Below are 11,181 nucleotides of genomic sequence, written 5' to 3'. Positions count from 1 at the left end.
AATCTAACAAGATATAATTTGGTACAATTAACTGTCTATTTAAGAGCAACTTAGGGTAGCAACAGAGGCGAGGCAAAATGCATGCAATTCCTTTGCCCAAACTACAGAGGGTAGTGTCGAGTTTCTGGTAGGAGAGTTTATCTGTGGCCTCTGTCACAGTGCAGCAAGGGACTTCCTTCTATCCCACTCTATAATCCCTTGTGAACAAGTTGGCCTTTCCTGAAGCTAGCTCTCCGGGGAAATGAATAATGAGACATAGAAGAGTGAAGAGAGAATAGAGATTTCAACTGAGAATTTTAAGAAGTGAACAATGGAAAAAGTAATAATATGAGAAAAGTAACCTTCAGTACAATTCAGTTTTATTTAACACACATATGTACACAGGTACGCTCAGCACATACAGAATTTAGTAAGTGGAGTCATCAAAAAATGTCTTAAGGGGTAGACATTTTAATTCACTTGCTCTACACAGTGAGTTCAATCATTACATTTCCATACAGGTGTCATGTCATGTCATCTTTTGCTTGTAAATTACCAATGAAGCCACATATGTGTCTACATTTACAAGGACAGGTGCAAATACAGTGCCAACGAAATCAATAAAACACTAAAAGCATACACTGGGATGACAATAGAAAGTATATCTCGGCGTGAGAAATCTAAGCTAGGATGAAGTTTGGGACTGTGGTTTTCAAAACAGCCAAGGAGAGATTTATGTTAACAAGAATGCAAATATAAGTTTAGTAGTTAGAGATGTCTGTCTAACTTCAAATACCAACCCCCATAGAGTTTTACAATCGTACTGCTCTACCGGCCCATCACCTTGGCTGTCTGCACAGACCATGTGTGAAAGGCTGCTTGGCCCAGGAAGGGTTTGTTCCTCCACACCCCCTCCCCCAGCGTAGTCCAGTCTCCATGGGGTATGCCATGCCTGCATTTGTGGTGGCCTGCCTACTGGTCCCACACCTTTTTCTTGACACATAGAAATTTTAAGAATAAAATAATAATAATAAAAAAAAACAGAAAAAAGCTTTAAGAAATATACTCATTTCACCATTCCAGATAGTTTTATAGTCTAGAATAAATTAATTTTCATTTAAGTTCATGAAGTAAACATGTGCTGAGTACAGAGAAGACCTGGGAGCTCACTGGAAAAAGACAGCGTACCTTTCCATTTACTTCATGGCTCTCTGTCTATACTGAACACAACCACATATTCGCCAAACAATGTCTACACTGTATAATTCTTTGTTTCTGCCTTGGAAACTACATATATAATCTTTATAAATACACTGTACATGCAGGTGGCATAAGTTCACTTCTGAAAGAACACCCGACATCTAAAACCGAGAAATAGTACAGGTTTGCCATCAGTAGAAATAACGTACTTCATAGTGATATGAAAGAGGCGTTTCTGGAGTTCTTAATTTCTTAATATGTTCTTTAAAAATCTGTCTCAGTAAAATTACAGCTGTATTTGTTCCTGAATCTCGATAGTGCTTTTGTGTACACCACATAAATTCAGACAATCTATGCTTTTTAGATCAAATGCTCACAGTTATAGCTTTGGTTCCTCTGTAAACATCACATATTTTCTCTGAAACATAATAAACCACTTTTTTCACTTTTTGCATTTAATAAATCATTTTGCCCAAGTAACCAATCAACGAAGCAACAACCAACCAGATAGCCCAATCCCCCAACTACACAGAGATCAAGGTTTATTAGGAGCAGTTCATACAAAGCATTTTACAATTTCTTTGAGTATCATGAGCAAGAACCAACATAAAGTGACATAAGGAGAAGAATGTGATCTACGAGAGCTTACTAAGAAGCATGAGGAACACCCTCATTGCCATCTTTGCTTAAGCAAGTTGGTTGAGGGCCCTCTCAGTTTTATATACATTCTTGAACATTTGTGCTATAGCTATTAATTTTCTAGGCTACTCTTTTAAAATAAATGCCTCCTTAGTTTTTCTTTAACTGATCCGTAGTAATTTGAAGGCTGAATTCTATTACATGATAACTGACATATGTCTTATATATAGGGACTGTGGTTGTGAAGTTTCTGTAAGGGAGAGGTCTTTCTGAAACAAAAAGATATGTAGTCTTCATTTTAGGTATATGCTATGCTTCCAAACTCAGCTCTTCATCACAAAGGTCTCTTTAAGAGATTAGTTACAATGACTGGATAATTATATTCACTAGACCTTAAGGAGTGATGACTTTTACTTTAAACTACGAAATACACTATCATTTAAGCAGGATATAATAAGCACTTCAGAAGGCTAGGCATCTGGAAAACTATTTTCTACAAGGAACTTTTTAAAATATTTTCTCATTAATCTCAAATCAGTTGGGTGCTAATAAAGAAGGTGGTTGTTAAACTCTAGGAAACTGGATTGAGAGATTTCCTAGCAATCACCAGAAGAAAAAAAAAAACATGTAAACACAGAATCTTCTTGGTAAACAATAGTGTGTTTGGGGAGATCATTCCAATACTGAGGACTGTCACGTTACCTCAATGCCCAGCGTCAGCCTCTAGCGGCCCCTGGGAAAGGGGTTCAGATGGCTGGCAGTGCTGGCCTGGGCTGGGAGTGCAATCACAGTGTTTATTGATTTTTCTGGCCTCTGTTGCACCAAGCAACATGAGCGTTCCCAGGTACCACTGGCTTTTCCTTCCCATCGCTGGCAGGGAAAAGCTACCCAGTGACAGAATGGCCATATCCTGGAGAGCGGTGTGCGTGCCTCAGAATCGACAGGTGGCATGAGCGAGAAGCATGCACACGTGACACAGACCCGGCCGTGCCTCCGGATGACACTGGGGTGGGCCGGCACCAAGGAATGGCCCCGTGTAAGGACAGAGCAACACTGGCTGAGAGAACTGAGACAACTAAAACGCATTTGGGACAGCAGACAGTAGCATTAGACCATGAAGCGGTGCTCCTTTCCGTCGTGGGCCATGAGGATGACGTTGCGGTTGGAAGTCCAGATGAGCCGGGCCAGTCGGAGGGCATTGTGGGAGCCGGGGGAGGCCGGCTGCACAGGGGGCACCTGGTAGGTCTTAATGCAGCGCAGCTGAGGGGCCGAGTTCAACATGCCGATGCTCCCCAGCAGTGACGTGTTCATCTGCAGGGACGGCACAGGAGAGCACACGTGTCACTCAGAGAGCCCTGCCTTCTCCTGCCACAGAGACTGGTTCGGTCTCTTCTAGCTACACATTTGTGGTCACTTTCTTTTCCATAATGCTTATCTAACAGTTGATTCTTCACCTCTAAAGGGCCCCTTCAGCATATCTGAAATTGTTGTGGCGTGGGCTCAGTAAACGCGTAAATCTACAGGAATTTTACAGGGTGGGTAGACCTGACAGCAGGGGAGCTCATCGATCTTTAGGACAGGAGCTCAATTATAGCTGTTAATAAAATGGTTCAATCAGACAATATTTGGAAATCATGAGTATTTAAAACTATAGACCTTTATGTTCTTTGACGACAACGCTAACCTGATTCCCTGAGGGATGAGTTAACGAAGACAAGTTTGGAGATTCAAAACTAGTTCAAGGAAATGAAGCAAAATTGGTCAGTAGATAGAATGAAAGGTTGCTGGATCAAAGCTCAAAATGTCATATATACAGCCCCCACCCCGCCATTCCCACCAACCCACACCTTCATTCTTCACTTGCTTCAAAAAAATACTAATTAATTCATTTCATGAGAATGAGAGACTGAGACAGAGGCAGAGAGAGAGAGAGAGGCACCCACAGCCTTCCCAGCTGACCGGGACCACAGGCACCCTGGTGCGCACCCCGCATGTCCAACTAGCTCAAGAACCAAACCCCGGCCCTCTGCATAGGTCCAGCACCATAGGGCAGCATGTCACCTCTGTGCCACTGCAGCTGGCCCTTCTCTTGCTTTTTAAAAATTCAGCATCTGGAAAGGTCTTGCTTATTTTGAAGGGAAAATCAAGAATCAATTTCATCAACGCTGTAGCCGTGGCTCTTCGTTTTGCTACCATGCTGAAGAGCATATACTCTTAATGCTCTACTGCCAATACTGCTCACCGGTTGTGATTTCTGCTTTTTGGCAGATTTTCTAAATTTGACTAATACGTGGAGGTTTCTTAATCCATTCACAAAAGTGAAAAATGACATGGAGATTATGAATCATAAACAGGTATGCATTCAGGTCAAAGTGCTAAATACTGAGTGGCAGTTACCTAAGTAAACTATTTTTTCTGAGCAACTGAGTCTGAAGACTCCTTTAGGGTGCAAGTAGTACTTCGAGTGTTTTCTAGATGCTCCATTTGTGCTAGTATAAATCACGTGGAAAGCAAAATGAAAATCAGGACAGAAGCCTCAAAAATTACCATTTTTTTCTTTGTGCTAATTTTAATTTCCAATTTCTCTCTTCAGTAAAACCGCCAATGATACGTGGAAGATTCCAGGGATTTACGTGAAGCATGCAGACTGTGGTCCAACACGTACAAATGGCTGATACATGAAACTCTGGCAAGTCCTCGGACATTTAAGACGTGTTATTGCTGATACCATGCCCTGCATTTGGATCAGTGCAAAACACAAGCCATCCCTTTTTCGAGCTCTTCTCAGCAGCAAGATGGTGTCAGAGGGCGTAAATCATGGCATCTCTAGCAGAGTGCGTGCAGGCTCCACTGACATTTTCACAATTTAAATCATCTTGAGTAATAACCCTTTTAAGATGACTAATGTTACTGATTTTCCTGCATTAATAATAGTGCCGAACACAACACAGAGGTGAAAAAAAATCACTAGTGTACGAGGTCACATTTTAAAACCAAATGTATGGTTATTGTTAACTCTTTCTGGTAAAGTTCAGTTCACAGTTGAAGCCAAGCGGGACCCTACTATCATCCTTCCAAAAGCCTCTTTCCTTGCCCCCTTCTCTCCTTTTTCCAAAAACTGCACACAAGATAAAAACTAATGCCTTATTTGCTTTCTGGAGGCTCCTGGGTAGTTTACATATAAATAATAATAATGGTACGTTTGATTTGCTAGTTCTCACTTCTACAAAACCTAACAGTATATGATAACTTAGTCCTCTACAGAACAGATCCAGATGATCCATAAAATTGCTGGTTAAAACAAACTGGCAAGAAAGGAGACACTGTGTTTTTAAAAAAATCTGATTTCTCAGTTGATAAACAACTTCAAAGTATTTTTCATTCTTTATGTTTTCTTTTTAAATGAAAATATGTATAAAGCTCAATTTCTGCTGGTGGTTCAAAATGCAGGAGAGGAACCAGCAGTTAGTGTAATGGCTATGTCGCTGGATTCCCACATAGTCGACTGCGGTTCAAGTCCCGGACCCAGTGGCTTAAATTCACGCCAGGCATGTGTGTATGCGTGCCCAAGATCCCAAGAGGAGAATGGAGGAGAAGGGATTGTAGCATGGCCATCCCCCTTGGGGGGTGATTTCTTGCTTTCTATCTCTCTGTAGGGGTGATTTCTTGCTTTCTATCTCTCTGTAGCTCTCTGTCCGGCAGAGATAGTGGCCCTATAGCAAAAACCTCTCAAAAAAAAAAAAAGAAAAAAAATGCAGGCGAGATATAATATGCTCAGATACTTAATCTATTTTTAATTACTTCCTTCACATTTAGACATTGATACAAATTAATTGAGGATTAAAAGGGAATGAGGGAATATCTTATTTCTATAATATGGAAAGATTAAGAAAAGGTCATTATTATACCTGGATTCCCATGGTAACCTGAGACATTCCTTTTTTTGAGCTTTTTGCCTTAGGGCTTGTGTGCTGGCTGTGGGGAGTGGTGGTAGAGACACAGACAAAGTGAGAGGGAAAGTGAGAAATCACACCCCACCCCCAGGGAGATAGCCATGCCACAATCCCTTCTTGTCCATTCTCCTTCCAATCTTGGGCATGGGTGAACACGTGCCTGACGTGATCTTCAAGCCATTGGGTCTGGGACTTGAACCACGGTCGGCCATGTGGGAGTTCAGTGACATAACCATACACCTCTGCTGGTCCCAGGATTTCTATTTTGATAAACACTTTCGGTAGAGTATGACAGCTCTGTCTCAGAGTAGAGCCATGTGAGATTCTCTGACAGACATAACTACCACAGTTAAGTAACTGGAACAATGACAGCCACCATGTTTACTACCTACAACTGGAACAATGACAGCCACCATGTTTACTAAAATTCCTTGTCCCTCAGACCTTTATTTTCAAGACCTCTTCAAATTAGGGTGAATCTTAAGAAGTCAGGGTGGCCTAGCCAAGGAACTCCCACTACAATTATGAACCATTTTGTTATTCAATATTAATGTCTTCTTGACTGATGCTTTGGTTACAAACTATGCTAAAGTAAAAGCAATTGGAGACCTAAATGAATGATAATGATGTGGAGTTATAAGGTGGGAAAATATTAAGTTTTCTCCCAATTACAAAGATTATAAATACTTATTGTAGGAAATTCAATCATAAAGAGAAGTACAAATGAGGAGACAAAAGATCCAGCCATGGTGGCACAGCAGTAGCGCAATGGGCTTCTGCAGTGCTGGAAGCTATGTGGAAGCTCACGGTGCAGTTCCCAGGTCCACACACGCACACTGGGTGCATGTGCATGTGTGCCCATGTTCTTCGTGGTAGGAAAGAGGCAGGCATGGAAGGGAGACCCTACCAAGGGTGCTTCTCTTTCTCTCTCATGGAATAAAGAAATACACTTAAAAAATAATCTCTTGAACTCACATTTCCCAGAGAAAATCACTATTAACATTTTGGCAGGTAAATTTCCAGACCTCCACGTACGTATACAAATGAAGAGAGCATATTTAAGGACTTTTATATAAACAGGCTCATACTAAAAAGCACTTTCACAATCTGCTTTTTTTATTCAACAAAATGTTGAGGGAAATCTTTTCATGTTAATGACTACAGAGTCACATCATTCTTTTTGAATGGCTGAATAGCATTCTAGAGTAAATAAAAATAAATGAAACCAATATCCATCTAACATTATTAGCAGTTCTGAAAAAGATGATTTGTTAGATGGCGGTGGTAAATTTTCAGTAAGAGAATTATGAATGCATTTCATTACCAAACTCCAAACTCCCCTTATTCAAAAGTCAATGGATATAATGAAGTGAAATATTCAAATTGTAGGAATATGATGTTAAAGAATATAGGGGTTTGAAAGATTGCCAAATTACATCATTCAATATGTGAGTATGTAACTAGAATGCAACTTTGGCTTTTTTTTCCTTCTCTGTCAAAAATGATGCTTTGGAAAACCAATTGTGTGAAGATTCTATTCTGAACACATACAGACACATACTGATGTAATTCATCAAAACAGGAAATGCTTTAATGCTATTCTCAATGTAAGTAATGCTGCACACAAACCTTTTACTAAGTCTCACTTGAGTAATTATCCAACCAATATTTCTCATTAACACTCATTTCTCAGCAAAGATTTTAATAGCTGATAGCTTTAGTAAGGCTCTGTATTAATAAGACTTCATTAAGTTTTCAAAATATATTACAGTACACTTACTGGAATAATATGAAAGTATCCTTGTACATCATTAGAACTAAACAACATGTATCTAAATAAATCAGCAGAGCCCCTCTGGGGAGAGCAGCAGTGGATCCCACACTGCTTTTCGTACTCCCCTTGATTCCAACACAAGCTATTACACTTTCGGGAGATGTTTTGCTGTATTTTCTTGATAGAATTGCAATAATGCTTCTGTGCCTTCCATTTAAATTTCAAGACTGAGCTGGATATAATTGAAGCATCCAGAATATGAGCTGCATTTTGAATTTCTGACACTCGTTTTTAGAAGACCAATGAATAACCCAAGAAAGACATGGGTTGTTCTAGTGAGTCGCTCTGGTGCTCTGATATGTGCACAGGACACAGGACAGCCTTCGGAGCAGATGAGCCTACGGACACGGAAGCATGCTGCGGGCTCCCTGTGTGCACACAGCCACACATACAGTATACAGGTTTGAGTGTACTGGGCGAGGCACAGAAGCACAGTAGGCCCTGCAGAGAGGGACTGGAAGGTGAAAAAATGTATCCTGAAAAGTTATCACCTAATGAATGATCTCAAACCCTGTGTGCTAACCATAATTTTGCTTATGAGATGGGTAAAAACTTGGACAGAAATAGAAACTTAGCCAGAGAAGGGATGAATATATCCAAATAGCACTGTTAAGATCTAGACAATAGGAGGTAGAAAATGTACCACTTAGGAAATTCCCTTCGGAAAACTCAGTAAAATACTGGGAAAAAGTTTTAAACTGACTGATTTCTGAGGTATTCCTTTTATGTAACATATGATATTTTCTGAGCAGAAAAAAGTTAGACAGAAAAAGAGGTGTTGGTCTATTCCAAAGGACAGCATGGCCAGAAGACAAGCTCCTTGAAAGCAGGGACCCAGGAACTTTCTGATCCCATACTGCCAAAGCCCAGTCCAGCACCCAGCATGTCCAACGAATGTCATTCTCCAACAAAACTCCTCCAAGATGCCGAGAAAATCGGGATAAGGGGAAATTTGTATCCAAGTACAGACAGCAGAATAGAAGCATTGCATTGGACATGAGCGGAAAACAATGCAAGAAGGCAAACTTTTCAAGGACCACTGTCCCAAGAGTCCAGTTTATGGGCACCAAATGGTTTCATGGTGGGATTTCAGTGTAGGAAATGCAAGACCTGTGGTTACCCACTGGGAAAATGAAGACTGGGCGAGATCTCTGAGGAAAAGTGTTTAATGTGAGCTAATTAAAATGCCACAGATACATTCTAGAAGACAGGATAATGAGAAAATAAACTGAAAAACTAAATTAGATAAAAGAAGGAAAAGTCTGTGACAGATTTGAAAGTCGTCATGCTTTAATAGCATGTTGTTAATTAAGCAATTTATTGTATCCGTTTTACATTTTATTAGCTATTGATTTTTTAAAACCATCAAGTTGTGCCGAAGACTGTTTAAACTTTTATTTTTTTAGCTTTCAAAAGCAAAGCAATAAACTGAGACTCATAAAACATACTTGCATTCTAGAAAAATATAGGTGACAACAGAATTTTAAATTAACTTTCTTGAGGTTAGGTTAAAAAAATATATATATATGTATATATATATATTTGTAATGATTAGGACTAACAGGATAAGGTAACTAAAAAAAGATGAGATGGAGATTAAACATTGTGGATGAAACACATTCTATGGTAAAAATTAGCTGCTCAAAATTAATATTCATTTAAATCAGAATTAAACATAGCTATTCTTATGAGTAGATAGTTGAAGATATTCAGATTTTAAAAATGGTTTTGAACAGTTTGAGGATTAGAGCAGTATGCAGGAAATTCAGAATTTAAACAAAAATAAGATAATATAAACAGGCATGAAGGCCAACCAGTGGTGTGGTAGCTAAAATGGCCGGATTCCACATGGCCAACTGCACAGTGCAAGTCCTGAACCCAGTGACTTGAAAAAAAGCATGCTGGCACATGTGTGTGTGTGTCCCAAATCCCAAGGAGAAAAGAGGAGAAGAGACTGAAGCATGGCCATGCCCCCAGGGAGTTGCTTTGTCACTCCCCCCATCCCCTGTCTCTGTCTCTCTCCAGCGAGTGTATACATCCTATAGCCAATTAAAAAAAGTAAGAGACAATAAAATACAAAAGGGGGACATGAAATTAGTTCTAAGAAAATACCTTCTTGTGCTATGCCTTATGCTCTGTTAAAAGCTGCAGACCCGCAGACCTAGCAAGTATACCTTGGTAAATTAGCAAGGCTTCCCCTGCCAGTTCCTGTCAGCATCACTCACATCTCAGCTCAGATGTCGCTTCCTCTGGAAAGTCTTCCACAACCTTACTTTCCGCTGTCCCCGGTCTGTGCTGTAGGCTCATCTGCCTGTGTCTATTTCAGATGAACACTCTGTGAGAGCAGATGCCCCTCTCTCCAGATGCTAATTGTGTTCTCAGCACCCTACTTGCTAGCGACTGGCACATAATCAGCTGTCAATAAATACGTGAAACTTGGTGTAAGAAGGGAGGAAGGACAGGAAGGAGGGCCAGCAGGTAGGCTCCATGGGAAGCTTTTCCTACCATAAGTGTAACATGTGGCATATACTTCAAGACTCTGTAGCATTACTCTTACCTGCCAGAAAGAAATATGGCTGTCAGTGTTCGAGTAGGTAGCAAGATATCGCCCATCAGGAGCAAAGGCCACTGCAGTGATTGGTCCCTTGTGCCCATGGATTGTCTAAAATAAAATTCAGACATCATTAATGTATGCATTCCACAGAACTATTACAAATATACGCCAACACACTCCCTGTTGAACAAGTTATGTCATGAAATTAGACAGTGTTATGCTCTTTGTTTATAAAAAAATATAGAAAAAAAAACAAAAACAAAAACAATGTACTCTCACTGATCTATCCAAGGGCTTCAAATTGTCCTGAGGAGTCAACCTGTCTCGTAGCTGAGAGGACAGCATGATACCAAAAGAAAAAAACAAACAAACAAACTATTCATTGGCAAACCTCTGTGTTAATTCATTTATGTCCATTACAGGAAGAATTTTATAATTAATTAGAAAGGTAAGGAACCAATCACCAAAACTATCTAGGAACTTTGTTCACCTGAGATGAAAAACAAAACCATATTATAATATCCCTATTCTAGAAGGAGTTAAAGACTATAATTTTAACTCCTTAATAAGTATGCACTTTTCGTGTTTTATGCTTCATTTTCCACCAATAACACTGTGAACAAATTCATACAGCTGCACTAGTAAACACATATATACGCACATGGTGGAGGTTTGGGTACACATATAAATCAAATGCTATTAAAAACAAGTTAATGGGGATAGTTTTGAACCTTTGCCAAATAGCTATCATTGATTTAACCATGAATAATAAAAAGCCAGCCTGTATTTTAGACGAGGTCTTTGATAAAAGAGCCTCACTAATAAAAACATACATTCATGTCTGATACATTAATAATTACCAAAAACACTGGGTACTATGTAAATGAGTATAATACTGTATTGATCTTGCTACTCTTAATTTTTTAAAGAAATATTAAATTAATTAATTAATTAATTAATTAATTTTAATTTGACCAGAGAGGGACAGAGAGAGAGAGAGAAAGCAAGCTGCTAGATCCAGG

At 39.6% G+C, this 11,181-nt stretch overlaps 1 protein-coding gene across 5 annotated transcripts in view; it reads right to left on the bottom strand.

Annotated features, from left to right (window-relative positions):
• Nucleotides 1-342: 342 nt before the first annotated feature.
• The window catches only part of WDR7 (WD repeat domain 7), a 409,927-nt gene continuing 399,088 nt past the window's right edge, over nucleotides 343-11,181 (bottom strand). For 4 of the 5 annotated variants that reach the window (XM_006139909.3, XM_006139908.3, XM_027767915.1 and 1 more), the window contains 2 exons: nucleotides 10,163-10,267; nucleotides 2,926-3,129 (listed from right to left, as the gene is read on the bottom strand). In XM_006139909.3, the coding sequence (XP_006139971.1) occupies nucleotides 2,926-3,129; nucleotides 10,163-10,267 (309 nt within the window). Of the gene's footprint in view, nucleotides 3,130-10,162; nucleotides 10,268-11,181 lie in introns of all 5 variants that reach the window. The other variant, XM_027767929.1, reaches the window with a different exon arrangement.

The sequence above is a fragment of the Tupaia chinensis genome, unplaced genomic scaffold, assembly GCF_000334495.1.
Source record: "Tupaia chinensis unplaced genomic scaffold, TupChi_1.0 Scaffold000012_1, whole genome shotgun sequence".
NCBI lineage: Eukaryota > Metazoa > Chordata > Mammalia > Scandentia > Tupaiidae > Tupaia > Tupaia belangeri.
The sequence above is the reverse complement of the archived record's forward strand: the minus strand, read 5'-3'. Positions and strand labels throughout refer to the sequence as shown.